The sequence below is a fragment of the Equus quagga genome, chromosome 4 (genome assembly GCF_021613505.1).
Source record: "Equus quagga isolate Etosha38 chromosome 4, UCLA_HA_Equagga_1.0, whole genome shotgun sequence".
NCBI lineage: Eukaryota > Metazoa > Chordata > Mammalia > Perissodactyla > Equidae > Equus > Equus quagga.
In genome coordinates, this window is record NC_060270.1 from 94,139,933 (window position 1) to 94,164,323 (window position 24,391).

The 24,391-nt window shown below is 39.2% G+C and overlaps 1 protein-coding gene across 18 annotated transcripts in view; it reads right to left on the bottom strand.

Moving 5' to 3' along the window:
* The window catches only part of NEB (nebulin), a 189,279-nt gene that overhangs the window by 125,327 nt on the left and 39,561 nt on the right, over positions 1-24,391 (bottom strand). For all 18 annotated transcript variants that reach the window (XM_046658453.1, XM_046658470.1, XM_046658469.1 and 15 more), the window contains exons 29-47: positions 23,647-23,754; positions 21,836-21,934; positions 20,939-21,043; positions 20,744-20,851; positions 18,930-19,241; positions 18,618-18,824; positions 16,374-16,478; positions 15,573-15,680; positions 13,233-13,544; positions 12,050-12,256; positions 10,130-10,234; positions 8,502-8,609; positions 7,220-7,531; positions 6,490-6,696; positions 5,916-6,020; positions 5,651-5,758; positions 4,683-4,994; positions 3,311-3,517; positions 454-558 (exon numbers count right to left, since the gene is read on the bottom strand). In XM_046658453.1, coding sequence (XP_046514409.1) covers positions 454-558; positions 3,311-3,517; positions 4,683-4,994; positions 5,651-5,758; positions 5,916-6,020; positions 6,490-6,696; positions 7,220-7,531; positions 8,502-8,609; positions 10,130-10,234; positions 12,050-12,256; positions 13,233-13,544; positions 15,573-15,680; positions 16,374-16,478; positions 18,618-18,824; positions 18,930-19,241; positions 20,744-20,851; positions 20,939-21,043; positions 21,836-21,934; positions 23,647-23,754 — 3,240 coding nt within the window. The remainder of the gene's footprint in view (positions 1-453; positions 559-3,310; positions 3,518-4,682; positions 4,995-5,650; positions 5,759-5,915; positions 6,021-6,489; positions 6,697-7,219; positions 7,532-8,501; positions 8,610-10,129; positions 10,235-12,049; positions 12,257-13,232; positions 13,545-15,572; positions 15,681-16,373; positions 16,479-18,617; positions 18,825-18,929; positions 19,242-20,743; positions 20,852-20,938; positions 21,044-21,835; positions 21,935-23,646; positions 23,755-24,391) is intronic.

The window sequence follows — 24,391 nt, forward strand, 5'->3', positions numbered from 1 at the left end:
TTATCACGAGGCTTGCTCCAAATTCTTCAAAATGTTCATCTTCCCTTTCCATTTAACTTTTCCTAAGATCCACTGTTTAGGATCGTCTCAAAAGCTTGGTGGAGGGACTCTCTAAGAAAGAAGGCTTAGGATTCTCTTTTCCTTTTTTTCTTCTCCTGGCTCCCAAGCCCTTCTCTTCCTGCCAAGTCTCTTAGTTTAATAAGGAGTGTCTGCCCCTAAAACAAAATCCAACCGCCTTTCAAATTCCTAACTGCTGGGCCCAAGCCCCATCAATAGGCCTACTCCAATTCTTAGCAAAGAAAGATTAGAAAGAGAAACATTCTCCTTTGTGGAGTCCCGCTATTATTTTCAAAACATTCACTCATATAATTGAGGGCCATTAATTAGTTACTTTATTTCTACTGGTTCTAATAGGCAAGAAAGAAAGATGACAACAGGGAGAATTATACTTACATCACTCATATTAATTGCATTTGCCTTTGCCAGCATAATCTGGGGGATATCAGGCATGATGTGGACTTTGGTCTTGTCAGCCTCCCATGCTTGTTTGTACAGGTGCTGGAAAGAGAAAGAAACAGTGGAAGTTAGCATTTAAAATCTTAAAAGGAGCTCGCTTAGTACATATATATATCATTGTACATAAATATCAATATTTTAAGCATTTTTATTAGCTAGATTTTATTTTTAAGAATTTAAATGGAAACGGTGCTTATTCAAATACTACAGTGTGGAGGATGTAAGATGGAAGGTAAAATGCACTATCCTCCTCTTTTACAGCCTGGAGGTAGCATCTCCACCTTAAAATTTTTTATGCATATTAAATCCCACATGTGGTCCCTTTTTAATATAGATGAGGTTATATAACACATAATGTTCTACATCTTGCTTCTTGACTTAATAATATAGGTAAGACATCTTTTATTCTTCTTAAAGTAATGTACTTCATTCACTTAGAGAGCTTCATAGTATTCCAGGAGCAGGTGGAACTCAATTGATTTAACCAGTTTTCTATGAACAGAAATTTAATACGTTCTTTGCAGTCTTTTTCTGCTGCAAGCAATGGTGCCATGATCTTTGAGGTGGACATGGAGATGCACCACCCAGACGCCCATTCAAGGAAGGGCTTATTGGCAGATAGCTCCAGTTGTCACCTGCGTCAGTGTTTGCTGCCTCACTGGAGAGCACGCTCTTCCCTGGTGGCCACATCCAGAGACTCATCAAAGTAGGGGCACGAGGGCCTGGCCACTTCCGCCCAATGCAGGACACTTCTGGCAGGCCGCACACACTCAAGAGCCCTCTGTGGGATGGGCCCAGGCTTGGTATGGCCTGCAGCACTGTCCACTCCTCCTTCTGCCCAGTCCTCCCTCCCACAGGTACCAATCCCTAAGAAACGTCCCATATTCCAAATTCCATCTCAGCCTCCCCTTTCGGAGACCCTAACCTGCAAAAAATATTATTGCGTGTATATTTGTATGTACGTCTTTGTATATGTGTGTATCTTTGCACATACACAAGGATTTCTATAGGGTATGGAGTACCTGATGTTTTACTTTTAACAAATATTAACAAAATGTTAATTAAAAGTTTGCATTAACTCCTTTGCCAATACTATATATAACATAACTTTCTAATCTTTGCAAATTAGGTAAGTGGAAAAATGTTATTTCTTTGTTTTAGCCAGGTTTAATTAAAAAACAAAAACAAAATTCTTCTAGAGTCTTCTTCTAGACGAGCGTTTAATAAACTTTTTCTGCAGTAAGCCAGATAGTAAATAGTTTAGAATTTGTGGGCCATAGAATCTCTGTTATTAACTGCTTAACTCTCTTGCTGCAGCGCAAAAGCAGCCGCAGACAACACGCAAACGAAGAGCTGTGGCTGTGTTACGATAAAATTTCATTTACAAAAACGATCTGACTTCTGCTCTAGACCAGCCCAATCCAATAGAGCTACCTGCAGTGACGGAAATGTTCTGCGCAACCCAGTAAAACAGCCCCTAGCCACATGGGGCTACTGGTCACTTGAAATGTGGTTAATGTGAATGAGGAACTGAATTATTAATATTATTTCGTTTTAATTAATGTAAACTTAAATAGCCAAATGTGACTATTGGTTATAGTACTGGACAGTGCAGTTCCAGTGGAAAGAACAATAGCTAGTCATCAGAGTCCTGGTTCTAGTCCAGACCCACTCATTGACCTGCTGTGTGTCTTTAGACGAGTTGCCTTGCCTCTCTGGGCCACACTTTCCTCAACTCTGCAATGAGGGGATTCAGCCTGATGATCACCAAGGGATCTCTGAGTGTTAGTATTGCTATTTCTATGATTCTCATCTTGGCATTATTATTCTGAAATGGTAATCATTAACATTGAAAAAAATGAAAAGTTTAATTTAATATTTAAAAAATAAACACATGTTTGTGATAGTTTAAACACTAAATCTTAAAGGGGGCATTGAGATTTGTGCCTTGTCTTTTAGGCAAGTTCCTTTCAAGGAGTTTGATCTTCTTGACAAACCTGTCTGTTTTTACTCTTAGAAGACTCCAGGGGATTTACTCAGAGACTGAGCATAATACAGCTTGATCTTTCTAGCACAACTAGGACCATCATTTTCTGCAACTGCTTCATGTTCAGGTCCAAAGAATTTTTTCCCCTTTTTTGCTAATAATAGCATTTGTAACTGTGATCTGCACAATATAGCCAATGCTGCTGCAATTATTTTATGACTTGCAATTTAAAAACAGATGCCCAACGTCGATGTGCTTTTTGGTCCTGAAATCTACTGAGGGCTAAGAAATGTAAAACTACAGTCAGGCTTCTCTGAAGGCTGGAATCATTAATGATTCAAGGAAGTGCTGGTGGAGAACAATTGCTCTCGGGATTGCCCAGAGATGGTCCTGGCACGGAACACTGCTATAGCCACGTAATCTGGGAGTTTTCTTTTATCCCATCAAAGCAGCAAGGAACGACGGGTGGGCTGCAACACCCAGCTGTTATCAGCCAAACAATCTGCCAATTCAGCGTCATGAACTTCTACTCAACCCCACCTTAGACAATTTTCAAGAATTGCATTAAAGGAAAGCGTTCATATTTATTTTGTTATGTCTATTAGATAGGGTGATTCATTGAACATTTGGAGGGGCACTAATTAGAACCAATTTTCATCTTTTTTTTAACTACAAGGCCCTTTTGGAAGGTAGAGTGAACATTAATTATGATGCCCTAAAACTGTTAGCAAAACCTATAGATTAAATTTAAGATATGCCTGGATTCTTCCTGACACATATGCAACCCTACATTATTCAAAGACTTACTTCATTCATAATTTTTGCATTTTTCTGGGCCAAAACCATGTTCATTGAGTCCATCAAGGTGGAATACTTCAAAGTGTCTGGGTGTTGCCGGTACTTCTTTTCACTGATAATCTCCATGGCTTTCTTGTTTTTCTCAGCCTCCAGGGAGCCCAGAGGGAGCCATCCCATGCCCTTCATGAAGTCAGCATAGTCAGCTTTGTACTGATTCTGCAAAGGAGGGAAAGTTCAAGAGTGAAAAACCCCAAACTTTCAAGAACCATGAGTGCGTGATTAATTCCATAAGTTTCTCTTCAGTTTTCAACCAATAATATATTGAACTATTTTTATCCCTAAACCTCTATCTTTTTAACATTTCTTTCATGAGAAATTAAAAATAAACAATAATATCTTTGTGATTTATTTGTTTTTCTCAATGCCTTCATAAAGAAAAAATGCTAAGGAATACCAAATAGATTAATCTACCATGTGACTATTATCTCAAGACAGGTGACTATGCTGGTCCAACTTTCTTACAAAAATTCCCAAGTTCCCTTGCATAACAGATGACTTAAGAGACCCCATTTCTCTCTTTCATTATAAGTCTTTGATCATCCACTGTTGCAACTTCCCTCAGGTATGACAGAAACCTCACTGGTATTTTGTGCAAATTTTGTTTTTTTCCTCCTCAGCTCTGGCATTTTCTTCTATCACTCTATCCTGGTTGCTTTCATTTGGGCACTTATATAGCTCCCTGGCAATGAACAGTTCAACTCTTACATTCCCAAAGAGAAATGTAGGCTTAGCATGGCCTGCCTTTGGTTCCTAATTTAAATTCACTTTTCCCAGCCACCAAATGGCTTCTGTAGCTGAACTCCTGGCTCTCTGCTCCCCGTGCCTTCCTCACACTCATTCTGACAGCTGCCTCAGCCATCATCTCCTCAATATTTCATCAGTAAGTAAGAGAGGCAATTACAAAGTTGGAAGTAAGGGAATGAAAGCTGCTTGGAAGTGAGGGGCAGGAGCTTATATCAAGTTATCTGACTTCCTGCTTTCTGTCTTACTCCTTTATCAGGGGCCCTTTACTCTTCCAACTCTCTTTGCTGGACATATTTCCTTTAATACATTCTTTCTGAAACCAAATTTCATTTGTTGTTGCTAAATCCAGCATCCAACAATGCTCATAGCAATAATATAGAAAATAGACTTTAGTTTCTAGAACTGTTCCTCTTTTGTTAAAGGAAATAAATTCGATCTAAGTAAAAAATGAAACACATCATTGGGAAACTGCACATGAATTTCTTTCAGGATTTTCAAAATATCACGACTTATGGTCATTCATGGTTTGCTTATTATCCAGAGTAAACGCTCTGCAAATGTTGTGGCTGTCACGTACATCACTTTGAATCTGCATCATATTTTTGGCCAATTCAAGGCTCATGGCATCAGGAAGCATGTTGTAGGTATGGATCACATTCCTGTAGTTGGCATTGGTGGCCACTTCCTGAGACTTCTTGGCTGCCACCACACTCAACATGTCCACCGGGGTGTGGAAGGATGTCTTGGACTTCTCATATCCCTTCTTGTATTCCCGGTCCGACTGCATCTTGGCCACCTGCATGAAGTGCACCAACTTGGGGTCGTCCTCGAGGCTCCGGAAGCCAATGTGCTTCCCTTTGGCTTGTTCGTAGGCTTGCTTGTATTTGTACTGTGGATGGAAAACAAAGCTTAGCCATGAAGATAGTGAAGGAAAGAGAACAAAATCTAATTCACTAGATGCCATTAGCTTTGTAATACACATAGGGTTTTAGAGCTGCTCTAATCTTAGAAAGGGAGGAACTCACTTGGGGCAGGGAGCAAAATCTTTTTACTTCAAATTTCTTGCCAGCTTTGAGTCCATGTAAAGAAAATGACCTCAGAGTTAATCAAAGAAGTATGTCAATAAGTTGTTTGAGGGTGATTTAGAAAGCCGATTTCCCCACTCAGCAGTCTGGCCAGTAGGAAAGGCTGCAGGCACAATTTCTTGGGGAGTATCTTTAGATTCAGGAAGGGGACTGCCCAAAGGTCAACTAGGTAAAATGCGTAGATTGCATCCCTCCCTGCCTTTGCTTAGAATTGCCTATAAATGATTTGAATACTCTAAAAGCAACTGATGTTAACAAGACCCAGTCACTTTTTACATTAAATAATGAACAAATGATTAGAGCCTCCTTGGACTGGGCAAAGGGAGGTGCCTTGGGTGTTACATGGCTTGAAGTTCCCACCAACACTGGGTAGAGCTGACTGCAGCTCCTCGTATACACACGTGCTTGGCTCGTTTGCTCTTATTCACTCAGTCGAAAGAAGGCCAGTGGAAGAACTTACATCACTGGCAATGTCTCTAGAGGCTCTTGCAGCCTTTATTGAGATGGCATCAGGCCTCAGGTCATATCCTTTCTTCTTTTCTTCTTCCCAGCCAGCTTTGTACAATTTCTAAATGAAGAAATAGAAAAACACCAGCATCTTGTTATTTGTGTTAGAATAGGGATCCTGATTTCAAAGTGGTTGACACGTAGAAGACAGACATTCCATAAATATTAGTTCCCTTCGATCTTCTTCCCCACTTTTGTTTTGTTGTTAATCTACTTACATCACTCATGGTGATTTGGTTTACTCTGGAGAGTAAAATGTCTGGAGTATCGGGCATGACGTGAATAGTGGTCTTGTCTTTGTTCCATTTTTCAGTGTAGAGCCTCTACAACAAGAAGGATAGGCACATGATTATACAGAAGGATGGGTTGTAATGTGCTATCAAGAGGAAGAGACCCAATCTCCATGGTAGAAGGGGTTATATCTGATTTTGGAAAACAGATGCCATAGCACGAAGATGGGCTGATGAGACTAGACACGCGGTGAGAAAAACATCATCACACAAGGGAATCCTCTTGCACTGAAACAAGTGCCATCTTGCCCCAACCTCACACCATGTGGAATTTTGTGGTTGTGTCACATCCTCAGCATGGTGTTGATAGACAGCCTGAGGGTCAATATAAGAGCTCTCTAGACAAGATGAAGTTATAGAATGTCCCCTCCCACCACCACCACCACCACCACCACAACCATCAGAAAGATTAAAATGCTGACGAAGACCATAGTGGGACTGCCAGGCTCGACGGCATGAGCACTAAAGGGTTCACAGGCTGAGGCCAACACGAAGTACTTACCTTATCCATGGTCCGTTTGTTACTTTTGTTAAGTGCTTGTTCCATTGTGTCCATGGCGTACGTGAACTTCAGCTTCTCAGGGTGCTGGCGATACTTCTTCTCACTAAGAATCTCTCCGGCTTTCTTTGCCGTCTCCACCTCCAGCGACTGTATTGGGATCCAGCCCATCCCTTTCATCCAGTTGGTGAAGTCAGATTTGTATAGATTCTTTAGAACCAAAAGAAGATATTTTTATTTCAGAAGGAGTCACGGCATGGGTTTCTTAGGCTAGATGATTTAGTCATTATCAAAAAGAAAGAAAAAAGGAGAGGGTAAAATTTTAGAAAAAATTAACTTCAAAAGTGATTGTATTCATGGTGGTTTTGAACAGGAAATCCTGACTCAATAATCCCTCTAAAAAATTAACATTCTTGTGGGAAAAGTTAACAGAATTTTGCACTGAAAACAGATATTACATAGCATTCATTGAACTTCTTAGTTTTTCATATATTAGGTCTAACATCCAAAGCTTTAAATATATATACATACATAATAACAACAACAAAAAGCTACATATAGCTCAAATGAGTGAAATCCTAACACTCCAAATTCTGGAGGTGATCCTTAAGTAGAGTAAGTCCAGCCAGGTTTAGGATGGAGTAAGTGGAATTGCCAAATTCTTGTTCCCCCCTCCCGCCAGCTAGAAATGGATAACTCATTCTATGTCAGCAGTTCGTTGACTGTTACGTACGTCACTTTGAATCTGCATCGCGTTCTTGGAGTGCTCCACATTCAGGGCATCGGGCAGCAGAGTGTAGCTGTGGAAGGGCTGTCTGTAGTTGGTGTTGGTGGCAACCTCCTGAGATTTCTTGGCCGCGGTCACACTGAACATATCCAAGGGTGTGTGATACCTGGTCTTGCTGACTTCATAGCCCTTTTTGTACTCACGATCTGACTGCATTTTGGCTACATTCATGTAATGAACCAGTTTAGGGTCATCCTGAAGACTGAGAAATCCAATTTGCTTGCCTTTGGCTTTCTCGTAGGCCTCCTTATATTTGAACTATATGGAAAAGAATGGCAGACAGAAGTGCATTAGGGTAGATTGTAGGAAACACTAAAGTGTTAAATCAAATTTACATAGAAAATTAAGCAATAGCCAAATTCAGTCTGACTCTAGGTAATGTCCAAGGTTTTTAGTATTTTTAAATAAACAACTAGCAAAATATTTCTAATAGGTGGTTTTGAGATCTGCTCTGGGGATAATTAAAAATGGAATAATTTGTAGTTTGTATCTAGATGATTCATAAGTAGATTCCTTGAATACGCTTAAAGCTTCCTGAAAAGTTTATTAAGGATTTGGTGTATTTTTTTTATTATTACTATCAGTTTCCATAATTAATTTATGTTACCTTATAAAGTATTTGCATAATCCTGAGTAATTTTCAGCAAAGCCCTTATACAAATTAGTATATTGGGCTCCAAATGAATGAGTTTTTTACTCTATCAAGGTTCTATATGAATTCATACAGAAAATACAACTTACTTTGTAAAAGTAACTAAGTAAGTAAGTAGGAAAATAACTAAAATCATGTCATTTAACCTATAATTCTTCCTGGTTTTCCATATTTCACCAGAACCTTTCATTGTAAAAATGATATTATTAAAAAATTGTATTCTTTTAAAATACTTGGAGACTTTTTAAATTTAGTGACACTTTAGTATATCAAGGCTTTTTTTCATGAAAAATCCAAAAAAAAAGCAGTTTTCAAGTTCACAACAATGATACCAATGAAAGTTCCAAATATTTCACAGTTTTAAAAAAAGAATTGTCCTCTTTGTAACAACTTTATTAAGTTTTCAAAGATTTTAAGTGAAGCAACATAAAAAAAAATCATTGGCACTTTGGCTATTACAAAATATTTTTATATTATAGTTTTTTGTTTCCAATAGAGCTCATATAGCCTCATAGACCATGTAAAGATTTTAAAAATATAGAGAAAGAGAGTTTACTACTTTCAAATTAGACTTACATCACTAGCAATATTCCTCGAACTTTTTGCAGCAACAATAGGAATGGCATCTGGTCTCAAATCATAGCCCTTAGCAATGGTTTTCTTCCAGTCTGCTTTATAATGAGCCTTGAAAACAGGAAAGATTACCTCATTACTTGACATAATTAAAAGAGGAATGAAACAGGATACCAAAGCCTTTCTTATAAAATATGTCATGATACATCCTTTTCTATCAAGAAAATTTACAGTTAGGTCTATTCGTTCATCTTCTGTGTATCTATCTGACTTTTTTTAAATTAGTAAACCATATACACAGTATGATCTCAACCACTTTAAAAATGTATACATGCTTGCAGAATGAAACAATGGAAAGGTAATGTGGGACAACAGAAGATTTTTAATTTTTTCATAATTTTCTATATTTTCCACCTTTTCCATAATAAGCATGTAAACACTTTTATTTTCTTATTTTTTTTAACGAAGCATTTTAAACTTAAAGAAAGGTATGGATCCTAAAATAAGAAATTCAGATGTAATACTACCCAGTTTTAATTTACACTAATTTTAAATATTACTTAGAAAAGCAGGAAAGAAATTTTAAATAAACCAAAAGCATAAAAATGAGTACCAAAAAGTGCTTATTTGGAGATAAAAGAGAGCCTAAAATGTTAGACATCTTTTAAGAAATTACCAACTTTATCCAGGTTTGATTATGTTTTAAAATTAAAATTTACCAACTCTTTTTTTAAAAAAGCAAAATGAAACAATTCATAATAGTGAATTTAAACATCACCACCAGTTACATACTTAGACTACCTGAGAGAGAGGCTAGTTACATACAAAAAAGAGTTTCTAAAGAAAATTACAGCAAACTTTTTTAGAACTTTTAACAAATAACTGAAACAAAAGTTATATAAAGCCGTACTCATCCTTACTGCAGACTACACGCTCCTGTATTTTCCAATCTTGTCTATCCCAATTTGTTCCACTTTTTAAAAAATGGAATGCAACGTACTCAATTGGTTTTATAACCAGTGAGTCATAGCCCACAGTCTGGAAAACTCTTCATTAAGCAAAATTTTGTGGTGGCTTGCAGTATCATATTCTATGATAAGGGTCCAATCTGCAGACTCTTGGTAGGCCCCTGTACACGGAGGGCAAGGAGGGACTAAAGAAAGAGGCAGACCACTCCGGATGGGTAGGTGGCAGTTTTGATAAGCAAGGGAACTTACAGATGAGGTTTGTCTGGGGCAGCCACAAAACGAGTAGATCTCTACAGCTGCCCACCAGACTCTTAAATGTTTATATGGAGGACTTAACAGGGGTCAGTCACAAATATCATCCAGATGGTCTCAATAACACCTTATTTTCTCAAGGCTGTGCCTTTGAAAATGGTTCCCACTGTGGGAACGGTGGGCAGAGTGTACATTCCAAACAGAGGGGAGGGAGTAAGGAGCCTCCAATTGCCAGGGTCCGGCTCTCGGATCAACCAGCAGTCACATCCTCTTGATGGCCTCCTCCAAAAGAGACTCAAAGGGTCCACACTAGTTTGCTCCCCTTAAAACTCTCAGTGCAAGAGTTATGCAAAACTGGAAAGGAGAGGCCCCCTTAACCAATGCTAGACTGGCACCAGGCCAAATACTCACATCACTCATGTTGAGGGCGTTGACCTTGGCTTGAATAAACTGAGGTAATTCAGGGTCCATAGTGTACTTGTGCTTCCGTTTCTCCCCCTCCACTTTGTAGTTCAACTAAAAACAAAGGAGGCAGCATGCAAATGTCATTAGCTGACATAATGTAAGTTTCTTCAAGCATACACTCCTTTAAAAAGGAAGGCTATCACTTGTGTTTTTCCATATAGAAGGCAAATACCTATACTGTTACACACAGGGAGTGTTAGGACACATATTCATTTGCTCGTTCCACCAACATTTATTGGACAGCACTGTGGGCCAGGCAGAGTGGTAGGTTCTGTGTTTAAAGTGTTGAAAAAGGTAGACCTGTTCTCCTGGAGCTTATGGTCCAGTAGGGGAGACCTACAATAAATACACAAGCTACGAGATATAGCTAGGATTTGTGATGTGTTGTAAATAGAATAACTGTAGGAAATAAACAAGTGTGGTCAGGAAAGGCTCTCTAAGGAGATAACATTTATGCCCAAACTTGAAGAAAGGGGAGCGGTCCATGCAGAAGAAGAGCGTTCAGGACTCTGAGTCTAGAAAGGCTATGGCCAGCTTGAGGGACTGAAGACAGCCTGTGTCACAGGGCTGGAGTATGCCAAGGGGGCACAGAGGGGGTTAGACAGGAGGGGGAGCAGGGCCACAGAGCTGAGGGCCTTTTAACCCGAGTTAACAAATTTAGATTTTAAGTTCAAGGAGAAGTTACTACAGGGTTTTAAGAAGAGGAACACGATTTGAATTATGTTTTCAGGCAGTCTCTCTGGTTGTTGTGTGTGACCCCAGGCAGGAAGTCCAGACGGTTATTGCAGTTGTCCATTTGCGTGATATGGAAGCCAAAACTAGGGTTGGTGGATGGCTGAGAGAGATTACCCAATACATTCGACTCAGCAGATATATTGGATGTAGCGGTTCACCCAGGGAGGCGTCAGTGGTGAGTCCTAGGTTTCTGGCTTGAGCAACTAGGTAGATGCTGATGGCATTTGCTGGGATGGGGAAAACTTAATTAGTGAGTCTACAGTATTCTTAGCTAACTGGAAAAACACAGGGAGAAGTGACACCTCCATTAGTACAAAAGAAATAAGAAGCATCTACACCCTTTATTACCACTAAACTAGAATTAATCTTGAAATGTCTGTGGTAATGTGGAAGCAGGGACTGTCCTGAGAAATAAAATCCACAGATAATCCTCAAATCTGACCCAAGCAAAGCATTCTTCACCTTCCAATATCTGGGGCTAAAAACACAAAAGGTTTTCCCTTCTTTGCTTTTGACCTACCCCTCTCTTTCTGATGGAGGTATTTTAATAGATCTCTGAAATTACCAAATGAGGTGAAGCAGTGCACACTGTAATTAGCCTCTGGCTAAGAATAAGGGTCTGGATAGACTGGGCTCAGAAATGAGACTCTGGATGACTCCGAAAGTGAACTGCTTATCTCCACCCGCCGAGGCCTCTCTCTAGTTCGCCTCTCAGAACACTGAGCTGTTATGCAAGAGGGAGTAGGACAGTATGCCTTCTCTCCATGTAGCTAGGTAGAACGGTTGCACTCAGAGTAATAAATAGCGTGGTTTGCAATTCAGACAGTCACGGATGCTAATAGTAATAATTTCATTTCATATGTATAACGTGTAGGAATCTGCTTGTAAATAGCGCAGGCTTTCTGCATTTGGAAAATAAAGCAAATCCGGAATCTCCTCCTTCTCCCCTCCCCATTCTCTCTATATTCAAGTTCCAAGTTGTTTTGGAGTAAAACCTTTCAAATACACCTCTGAAAGCAATTGATTTGGTAAGATACATGCACCCTCACATATTGAATTAAGAAGGGTGGTGGAGTGGCTCTGTCACAGGGGTTATTCATGAACAAACCCTTTTGAAGGGAAACCACTTACATCACTGAGCTGCTTTGTGTTTTGCTGAGCCAGAACCATGCCCATGGAATCAGGTACACTTGTGAACTTGATGGTATCTGGGTGCTGTCGGTACTTCCTCTCATTTAATGCATCGCCTGCTTTCTTGGCCGTCTCAACCTCCAGAGAACCAAGAGGGATCCATCCAATGCCCTTGAAAAAGCTGTTATACTCGTCTTTATATACATTCTGTAAAAGAGTAATCTCATATGAGGAGATATGCTAGTGAATACTCAAGGGATGTTTCTGAAATCTGCAATTCTATCCCTGGGAGATGAAGAGTAACTCCTTCAGCATGCTTGTGTCTATAATGCAGCATTTGACTATGTCTGCCACAGAGCTTCTTACCCAGAATTTGGTAAGAAAAAGCAGTTCTGTTGTTAGAGTGCATTACACAACACAGAAGGAATCTAGGCCACATATTTCCATGGGTACTGCTAAAGAAAAACTCTCTTTTGACAATAAATTGGGTTTTCCTTTAGATTTCACTGAAAACTCCACAATTTTGAATTTCACCCACACTGTCCACCTAGGCTATTCCTAATCTTAGTTGGAGAGAGACAGTTTCATTGAGCAACAATAAATGAACACCATTTCTTCCCTTCACAGAGGACAATTCTTACAGAAATCTGACTCCTGCAGAAGAAAATGCCCTGAATATTAAACACCCTCCCCATGCACCTCTCCATGAGTCATACTGCCGTCACAAAGCCTTCTTGGCTCATTTCAGATGATTCATTACATAGATTTACATGCATGAGACTGTGACCTTGAGTTAAAAAAAGAAAAAATAACTTTCCTGAATTCAGAAAGCATAGAGAATACTCCTAGTTTGCATTATACATATCATTACTGAAGCAGACCCGCCAGGAGCAAGCATTTCCTTTTGCTGAGAATCAAAGAGGCTTATATACTTAGTGGAATATAGTTTTATCTTTGACTCATAAGTTATTAAAGACAAGGTCAATGATTACAACAGGGGCACAGAAAACCAGTGAAAACACAGCTTGTGTACCCTGCCTTTGTTAGCCTTTCAATAACGATTGTTTATTTTAAAGTGCATTTTTCAAATATCTTACTGTCTTGTAAGCTCTGCTAAAATAGGAAGAAATGATCATCCTTTAAGTACCAACATCTCTGGGTCTGCTATGTCATACACACTTACATCACTCTGAATTTGATTCATATTCCTGGTATGCTCGAGACTCATGGCGTCAGGTAGATATGTGTAATGATGTATTGGCTGTTTGTAGTTGACGTTGGTGGCAACATCCTGGGCCATCTTTGCAGCCGTAATGCTAACCATGTCCTTGGGGGTATGGTAGCTGGTTTTGGTGTTCTCATAGTTCTTCTTGTATTCACGATCGGACTGCAACTTTGCCACATTCATGTAGTGGACCAGCTTGGGGTCATCCTGGAGGCTTCTAAAACCCACATGCTTTCCCTTTGACTTCTCGTGAGCTTCCTTGTATTTATACTGCAAAGACAGAATTTGGTTAGCCAAGTCCTAGGCATTGATAACATTAGATGCAGCAATTATAATGCAAACCATACCCCAAACCCCACCCCACCCCCAGAAAGTTCAGAGTGAAAGCATTTATTTCCAACACTGCCAGGTTACAAAAGGATATCATAATAAATTCAGGATCAGTTTCTTTCCTCGGCTGTAAATCCTATAGATAATTTGCATGTAGAACTTTATTTAAAGCCGATTGAATTGTCACACAATGTAAACTTGACACAGTCCACATATAAGACCAATATCTCTTGGTTCTTCCAGGGATGTGAATTTTCCTAATCTAATATGTTATTTCACATCATGGAATATTAGAAATTATTGAGGAAATCTTCTATTTTCTATGCCGATTGGCCTAGTGATATGTACACAAAAGGTGCAGAAGAAACTCTAAAGAAATAATGTACAGGTAAGACATTTACACTCAGATCTTCTTGGGGTGAGGAGTGGAAAACTTGACTGTGTTTGTTGTCTCAGATTGACATAATAGGGTTAAAACGAAAATACTCTTCTTTCTAGGTAGAATCAATTTAGATGCTGCACAGGCAGGTATCTGGGCCTTCACCCAACCAATTTCTTAGCAATTACTCTCCAAGTTCACTGCTGAAGCAGCTGCAGATGAATTAAGGAACTACAGTAATGGCAGGAACCACTGGGAGCTTTCTCCATCAGTAAAACCCTAACCACAGAAGCTCTGCTGTTCAAGCTCTCCCACACATGGAATTGGCAATGGGCTGTCGACGGAGCTACACTGTATGAAACAGGTCAAAATCTCAATCTTTATATGGGAGAATTCAAGTCCACCTAAACTCTGCAGACACTCTGCTCCTGCTGTGTAAGCACTGATTTATAAACAAGACTTTAACAGATAAAAGGATAGTTAACCAATTTCTAGGCATGTTAGAAAAAGCTCTGTGCAAGCACTAAAAAAAAAATGTCAAATGTCATACTTCTACTTTGTCCTTAAACTAGAAATGTATTTCATGGTGATATGCAAACCTTTGAGGAACACATTTTCAGTATCATCTCTAGCAGGAAAGCTGGAGAATTCTTACACCCCTGTCTCCCATGAGGTCTGTACACCTGGGCGGTTTCTTTCTTCTCTTCTCTCAAATCAAGACTGTAACCCCTGGAATAGTGTGTGACACGAAGTCTGCAGGGCGTGTGTGCTTTTGTGTGTGTGTGTGTGTGTGTGTGTGTGTGTGTGTGTGTGAGGAAGACTGACCATGAGCTAACATCTGTTGCTGATCTTCCTCTTTTTTTTTTGCTTGGGGAAGATTGGTCCTGAGCTAACATCTGTGCCAATCTTCCTCTATTTTGTATGTGGGATGCCACCACAGCATGGCTTGATGAGCAGTGTGTAGATCCATGCCTGGGATCCAAACCTGTGAACCCCAGGCTGGAAAAGCAGAGTGCATGGTCTTAACCACTATGCCACCAGGTTGGCCCCGCATGAGTGCTTTTGGAAAATTTTGTTTTTCAATGATGGGAAGATGTCTAAGTGTATACTTTTTCTATCACAGGTGAAATAGGCATCAATTTACATAAATCAAAATTATATTCCAGAAAAGTGGGCTTTTTCCCGTTTGGTTTGTAAAACCTACACATTTTACATAACATCTCCTCAATCTTCTTAGTACAATCATAATGCAGGCAGTCATCTGAATTTAATGTGTTAGTGTCACTCAGGGTGTTCTCACTGAAAATAAATGTGGGCTGTCAGGGAAATGTGTCAGTGAAGGTAATTTGGGCTATGAATCAGGGGAGAAAGCCACTATCAGATTTATGACAGCTCTACCAAGTGGGGTCAACTGAAAAGAATCACAAAATGTTGAAAAAGTGACAGGTTTTCAAAACAATATTTTGTGGAGAATTTGAATGTCATTAATTCAGGCTATTGTTTTCAATGTGGTATCATTTAAACAAGCACACATTTGATTACTTTTTAAAAAGGCAATCACCCAGATTTCACCTAAAACTTTTACTCACATCACTGGCAATATTTCTTGATGCTTTGGCCGCAGTGATGGGAATAGCATCACCCAGCACGTTGTTGCCTTTGGCTATTAAATCATGCCAGTCCCGTTTATAACAGACCTGGGATGGAAAAGAAAAAAGGATGTCAGCATGCTGTGTATTAATCACCTAAAGTGATTCCTCAATTGCTAGGATTGTTTTGTTCTTTTCCAGGTATAAGCTAAAGGAATCTCATACAGCACGTACTGTTTTAAGAAGTTATGTCAACAAATTTCAGGCTTGTATAGCATGAAATTATTGGACTCTGAACTAATTATTTACCCAAATCTGGTTTTGGCACATACTGAAGAGGGATATTGAGAAACTACAATGGATCCAGAGGAGAGTAATAAAAGTTCTGGAAACCATGCTATGCAAGGACCAACTGGAGAAAAGGAAGTCAGTCAGTCTTAGGAAAGGAAGGTCAAGGGAAGACCTGGTGGTTAGCTCTAGAAATTTTAGAGTTGTTGTAAAAAAGAAGGATTTCATTTATTCTTATTTTTTTAGAGGATAATAACCTCCTCCAGGTGCAAAACTAGGAAAACTAAGAAGTTTTAGAGGCAGGGATCTTGTGCTCTATGTAAAGAAGAATGTTACATCCTTTAGAGTTGTCCTACATTTGAAAAGGCCGACTCAAGAGGCAGAGCCATCATCATGAGATGTGCTCCACTGGGGGTTATGTGGGAAGTTGACCAAAATACTTGTCAAGGCCCCATCCTAATCTATAATTCTATTATTTTATTGTCAGGTTTGGATTTCAGAGACCCTACTTACATCACTTATATTGTAAGCATTGCACTTGGCCTGGAGAAACTGAGGAAGATCAGGACTCATAGTGTACTTATGTTTCACATCTTCTCCTTTAGCTTTGTACAAGACCTGCAACACATAGTCACAAAAATAAAATGCATTACAAGTAGCACAAAAGGGCAAATACATTAATTGCATGCTTAGAGGAGCTATTTCTGGCACAATCCCCTACTCTCTCTACTGTTAAAACTATCAAAGGCATTTTCTTATTTTTAAAAAACTCAAGCATCTTGTTAAAGGAAGACACAAAAACTCCATGTAATTAAAATGGAGAAGAAAAAAATCCTTAAGAAAATAGAAATCTTTGACTGCCAGAGAAGAATGGAAAATAATTTCAGACGTGAAACCCTAACATGAATAACAGAATTCACCAAAGCCAGAAAAGTTCATGCTTTGCTAGTGGAGGTAATAGTTCTTAAAGTCTTATCTTTGATTTTTGATTTTTTATTCTTAGAGAGAAAATGGTAGTTAGTATGAGTCTTTCACTTCTGCTAAAAACTTTCCAATTATAATTCTACCAGTAAAAGCATATCATAATTTTCTTGTAATGTAAAAGTGCTCATACACAAATCCTTTATACTCAAAAGAGGGACCATTTCATATTTACCCTAATTTGCATTTTAAAGACATCTGAAAGACATCAAAGAGTAGGATGTAGAAATTATATTGCATCCTCCTCTTGGTAATGGAAAAGAAAGAAATTTCTAAAACTAAAACAGAACTAGAATCACAAATAGATTTCCAATCTCTTAATCATCATTTATCACATACATACAGCCATATCACATATACCCCCATTTCCCAGGCATGTCTGTGTGGAATATCAAATGTAAACTGGTGTGGATGTATCATAAATCAAGTCTGAAATGGCCAATATCTAAATGAATCCCCAAACAATAAATAATTTCTTCTAGGAATCTAAGCGCTGTCTTTACTTCCTCACTACCTTTAGAAACCACATCTAAGCATTCGCAGAACCTCATTAATCTGACCTTCTAAACCTTTCCTTTGCAATTGCTACTGCCTTAGTTGGAGTCCAAATAAGCTTTCTGTTGCATTTCTATAACGGCTTTCTAATTCATCTCCTTGCCTCCATTCTCTCCCCTCTCCAATACAGTCTCTGCATTTTTTGCTAGAATTATCTTTTGAAACACAGACCTAATAATGCAACTACATGGGTTAAAAATCTTCAGTACCTCCCGTTACCTACCCCAGACTATAAATTAGCATGCAAGACCCTCAGCGATCAGGTTACAATCCCAAACCCTTTGCTGTCCTTCCATTCATTACTTTTTGACTGTTATCATGTTTTTCCTTTTGCCAAGAAGGCGTCCTTTCCTTGTTTGCCAGGAAAGCTCTGGTAGGCGGTTACCCCCTTCCCTTGTGCTTACTTAGCACACACCTCACCTGGAACGTTCATCTCTCCTTATGGCAATCCATGCCTTCGTCTTATACTTTTGTCCTATAACCTTGTTATATCCCATGTCCCACTAACCCTCGTCTGTTTCATCTTTGCATCATCAGCACATATTACAATGCCTGGCACACCGAAGGTGTTCAAAAACATTTATTTAACGAATTAACAAATGAACGCTTTTGATGTCCATTTAACTCCTCTATACACCAAACTCTCCTTTAGATTTGACTTTAGCCAGAGCATATACATTGCTCCTGGACAGGCAGGCAAACGATGTACTAATCTCCACCAAGACACAAGTAAAAAAAGTCTCTATAATAATTGTATATGATGAATTCTGAGAAGTAAAACCATAAACTTATGTGTATTAGTTCCCTGTATTAATATTTTATATATACAAAGCAAATATGAGCAACTTGACAGAGAATTGAATATGATGAATTTGCCACAGCAAAGTGTCTGGGATTTAAGCTTATATTTTGTTCGTGTGTTTGCATGCATAGTACTAGAACAGAACTTTCTGCACCATGTCAAATGTATTCAGTAACAGTATTTCAAGGCAGTTAAAAAGGAAGACATTTTAAAAAGGAAGGTAAAAAGCAAGCTGGAAGAAAAGGAACATATTAGTGCCCAAACTAAAAATAACTGTAAATATTATTTTAGATTAAATAAACAAAATAATAATTCTACAAGGAAAAAATATTGGCTCAGAAGAATAAAAATTTTGAGCCAATGCTGACTTTTTTTAAACTTCCCTCCATCCTTTGCCGCCTCTCTTTTGTTGTACTCACATCACTGATTTGCTTTGTGTTCTGTTTTGCCTGGACCATGACTGGCGAGTCCACGATGCTGGTAAATTTGAGTGTGTCTGGATGTTGCCTGTACTTCTTTTCATTCAGGGCATCACCCGCCTTTTTAACTTTTTCTACTTCCAGACTGCCAATAGGTATCCAGCCTATACCTTTCATCCAATTGTTGTAGTCTTCCTTGTAGGCGTTCTACAGCAAAGGGAGAAAAGAAGATGAGTGCCCCAGGCAGTGGCTTCTCTCATGACATTCTCCCAGCTTAGAGGGGGCTTGTCTTGTGGGGTAAGCATCACTTACATCACTCTGTATGTGCATCATGTTTTTAGACAACTCCAGGTCCATGGCATCAGGCAGGTAGGTGTAATGATGGAGCGAATGCTTATAGTTGACATTGCTGGCAACATCCTGAGCTTTCTTAGCCGCCACAACATTGAACATATCATGGGGCGTGTTGTATTTCGTCTTTGTCTTCTCATAGTCTTTTTTATACTCCCGGTCTGATTGTATCTTGGCCACATTCATATAATGAACCAGTTTAGGATCATCTTGGAGACTTTGGAAGCCAACCATTTTCCCTTTGGCTTTTTCATAATCTTTTTTGTACTGAACCTATTGGAAACAAAAGTAGGTGTATTTTTAAATGTTGTTTATGAAGATTTTACTGAACAATGGGACCATGAATTGAAGCAATTGAGCTTCCCAGAAATTACTTTACTTCAATAAACAATTAGATATTCACTTGTCAATACTTTGAAATGTAACTTGGTAAAATAAAAATGTTATTTCTGGACCATTTGATTGCCTGTAGTTGTTTCTGCCACCCAAGAGTGGTTGGGGTGGGGGCATTACATAATTCATATCAGTGACAAAGTAAAATAAGTTGCCTTCCATTTATACACTGGTAGAGAAAAATGAAAAGATAAATATTTCACAATTTCTACCGTTATATTGTGCTGCTAAAGAAGGAGACTCCAAATAGCTAGCCTTCTTATTAGTAGTAGAATTGTAGTAGTAACAGTAGAATTTTTGGAGGAGTAGTAGAATTTTAATGAGTCTTTGTATATTTAAAGGAAGACCCAGAGCCAGTGGTGTACACACTAAGTGGCTCTGAATAAGAAAGTGAGAAGAAGTGAGCTTCCTTGGGGAGACCTGGGCAGAAACCTCAGAAACTGAGACACAGAGATGTGAGGGAAGGTTCGTGCATATGGCGGGGTGGAGAGTGGCTAGAAGACAGCATCCACAGACAAAGCGGATCAGTGACAAACTCTAGAGCAGGGATTTTAGGACACAGTCATTTATTATTCGATTGTAACATATTTACATTGGTGCCATGCAAACTTCATTTCAATCAGTAAAGTTGTCCTTGGGACTTGAGGGGAAGGGGCTGTGTTCCATTCCCGGATTATGCAGAGCAGAAAGAAAAGTAAATCCAGGGGAGGAGAGCCCAGGTAAGCCAGAGCAAAACTATCCTGTGCAAACGAGGAGCCAGAGGTGATCAGAAAAACGAAAACCTCAGAGTATCTGCAGCAACCACAGGGGAGGGGAGCTCACTGCCTATAGGACAACAGATGGGGGCTGGAGTCGATTTTATTTAAATCTCAAAGAGCAAAGTGACTTCAGTTCACATCGGGGTTAAAGCAAGATAGGAAAAGAAACAAGTGCTAACTTTAACGGAGCCTAATGCCTGACTATTACGGGCTCTGACACTTGAAGCCAGTTCATCAGTCTGTAGAAGCAATGAAGTAAAAAGAGAATAAGGGAAGAGGGAATTCATATAAATTAAGGAAGTTTTGAGATAAAGTTTTACCATAGGAGGTTAACATAACTTGAATAGTCACTCCTTGATTTCCACAAGAGGAATAATGTGAATGTGTGTAGAAGCATACATGAGAATTTAGAATTAAGGTGCTCGATTAGAACTGATCAGTAAAGGTTATACAAATCCTTACTCTCCCGCAAAATTCAGATCTGTTTAGGGACCTTTCCTTTCCACGTAGTTTTCAACTGGACTCGCTTCCAATTGGGGACAGCAGACGAGGTGACTTTCGGATAACAAGTCTAGCCCGCCCACATTTTCCAGTTACACACAGGTGACCACCAGCTGGACTTACGTCGCTTGCCGCCTGCCTGGCAGCTTTGGCAACTCTGATGGGAATCGCATCGGTTCTCAGGTCATATCCCTTCTTGCTCAAATCTTTCAAGTCTGCTTTGTACATATTCTGAAAGAAAAACGTCATTTCAATATAACTCAGGCCACATTTAGAAAAGGCTTAACACGCAATCGGCAGCTGAGCCCACACACACACCTCACTGATATTGTAGGCATTCAGTCTAGCCTGGAGGAACTGTGGCACATCTGCTGGCAGATTGTATTTGTGAAGAATTTCCTCTCCTTTGGCTTTATAGGCGACCTGGAAGAGAAAGGAAATGCATAAACAAACAAAAAAACAAGCAAAGTAGGGGAAAGTGTTTAACAGCACAGGAAAATAATTTCAGAGCGGATCACATTGCACAGAAGTGATTTTTACAAAGGACACTTTCTGTGTCAGCCGCATTTTCACCTGAAAATATCTGTAGGCATTTAGGTTCTCATATGCAGTTGCACAGGGTCCTATCCTGGTGCTGGTTCAGCCCTGGCAAGGCCCCTGGTACGCACTAGGAAATTCTGCACTTAGACAGGGGCACCTTGGGGAAGTCAACCCAGGGAGCTGGCCTGATGAAAGCATTAACCTGCAGACACTTTCCTGAGCATAGGAAAGGCTAAAAGGGTGGGCTACACCAACTGCCTATATTCTATTTTGTGGGCGACTAAAGGGACTTAGGGGTACTTTTTACTATATATGATTTTTATCTGAGCTCTGACTTAAAATATAACTCCTCCACATGATATGGTGGCTATATTCATTTTCTGATCTTTCCTAGCAATTGGCTTGTGTTTCTTGTCATCAGAAGAAGGCCCTCTTACCTTTTCCTTGGAAAGCAATGTCCAAGGTTTGAAAGGATGGTCAGCACAATATACCTAATACTCTAAAGATACGAATTAGGTGTGCTTTTTTAACAAAAAGCTGGGGGAATTATGCAGTTGCTCATGTAATTGAGTCTCTCTAGATTACATTATAATTACAAGTGATCAGTGCATTTGGAATACAAACGTGTTCGTATTAGTGAACATTTCTTAAAATACAGATAGGATTAACACTTACATCACTCCTCTGGGCCTGGTTAATTTTAGACTGTACTATAATCGGAGCATCTTCAATAGAGGTAAACTTGAGAGTGTCCGGATGTTGGCGATACTTTTTCTGTTTGGCAAATTAAAGAGAAAAACAATACTATTAACTTCACCGAAGGCTAATATATCAAAATCCTTGAAATTTATTTTCAAGGAACAAGGATCTTTTCTGATTTTAAAATGCAAACTCCTAGATTCTTGTTTGGCCTGGGGGAAAAAAAATGGACACAATACAAAAGCCAGCATTAAAAATATTGGTTTAATTTTGGATTGTTTGGGGCAGCACAGACCAATACAACTTTCAGGAACCAGACTTTACTCTCTTAATTTCTTGCTTATGATGTGAAAGAGGGCACTCTCAGCTAAGCAGGATCCAGGAACATCACAAAGTTTTCTCAAGGATTAACAGAAAAGCATGCAAAGAGATTTGGAGTGTCCTTGCACGACGCTGACAAGTTCTCAGAGATGTTCTTTTCCCCATCACTCCATCAGCGACTCAAGTAAAGAAGCTCTCCGTTTGAGGGAGGAGTAACTGAGGAACGAGGGAAACAGCCCGGGATTATTAAAGGGAGAGGGAGGACTTTTGCTTTGCGAGCCTTGCTGTGGTTAGCACGTAGGTTATCACTAAGTGCTGAGAAGGCACAGGAGAGGGGACACGGGGAAGGTGTCCCAGTTGGGAGCTGGCAACCTCTAGCTACACTTATTCCTATATTCTCCATTTATTTTCCCACTCCTCTTCCTTTGTGCATATTATACATCCCCCTATTGCGTATATAGTAGCATCGCTCTTCCAGCTTCAGACTCCTGAAAACCACTAACCCAGAAGAACTTTTTCTGAAAGATCTCTGAGTAGATAAAATGGTTTTCATCAAAAACAAACAAAAGTACAGAACACGAGACCAACAGAAGCTTGAGTGTGAAGACAACCTCACTCAGCCCTTCTTTATGCAGTCTAACCTCCTTGACGACGGATTCGCCTCACCACGTGGGGGATGTTTAGCTGTTGGCAGAGGACGGACGGATAACCGGGCTGCTTCGAGAGCCCAAGATAGCTATTGTTTTCTATGACTGAATAATGATTTATATGCTACTTCAAAGTTATCATAAGATTTGATAGGGTATAATACTTCAAAGAAAATTTCTATAATATTCATTATATGCGTTATTCATAATTGCCAAAAACTGGAAAAAATCCACATGTCCACCAACTGGACACCAAAATGTGGTATAACCTTACAAAGGAATACTACTCTATAATAAAAAGGAATGAATTACAGACACATGTAGAAATATGGATGAACCTCAAAAACATGCTGAGTGAAAGAAGTCTGATACAAAAGAAATTTCTAGAAAAAGCGAAACTATAGAAACAGAAAGCAGATCAGTGTTCACCTGGGGTGAAGATGGGAGCAGGAATTGTGAAAGCAAAATTTTTGGGATACTAGCAGCCTTTTAAAATTCAATTGTGGTGATGGCTGTACAACCATACGAATTTATTAAAACCCACCAAGGTGCACACTTGAAACAGGTGAATTTTATGGAATGCAAATTATACCTTGATAAAGCTGTTAAAAATTTGTTTCTCGAGAATGGTTAACATAAATGATTTTGGTGATGTAAAGAGGTATGCTTGTCCACCTGGATAATTTATGCACGTGGTAAGTTTTTCCTCAGCAACAATTATTAGAGAAGAAAACAGTAAAGGAGGCACGTCGAATGGGTTTGAGGGTTTAACATGACACGTTCACACATCTCTCTCTGTGACACGCATGCTGGCTTTACCTCATTCAGGATGTCTGAAGCTCGCTTTGCCTTTTCCATTTCTAGGGACCCAAATGGAACCCAGCCACAACCTTTCATCCAGCTGTTGTAGTCAGCTTTGTATTCAACCTAAAACACCAAGAGAAAGGTTACATTTCTTTTGCTCAGCATCATCCTTATTCGTAAAATCACTAACACTTTATCCAAAGTGTTTTTAAGATTTCTGACCAGCTTCGTTATTGCATATATTAAGGTTATTTTAAACATTTCCTTGGTGAGAGATTTTTAACAGGCCTTAGGTTTTCACTGTTCTAGTAGGCATTTGTCCCATTTCATCCTTATTTCCAACTGAATGGAAGTATGTGAATCTCTAATTCCAATCTGGAAAATGCTAAATGCAAAGTTGTATTTCAAGGAATAATTGAAACTGTGATATTTAGATAAAGGTGAGAGGTTTGCTCATGGGAACTCTAAGTATTATGTTTCTATGGTCAAATTAGGACTGAAGGCCATGTTGATGAATAATTTTGCTCATTTTCTGATTAGATAAGACTCGATGGTAGTTATACATATTAAGTGTTTGCACACTGCCTTTCATGTGTAATGGTCAGCTTAGGAGTGTTTCTACAATAGCTAACGATGCTCTTTAAAAGAGGTGCGCTTGATAATTTGCTTACAGAGAGCAGTTATCATCTGAAATTGGCCCTATTTTGAGGACAGTTACTTGATGGTATTAAAACAATGAACTACTCTTGTTTTCTGGCTC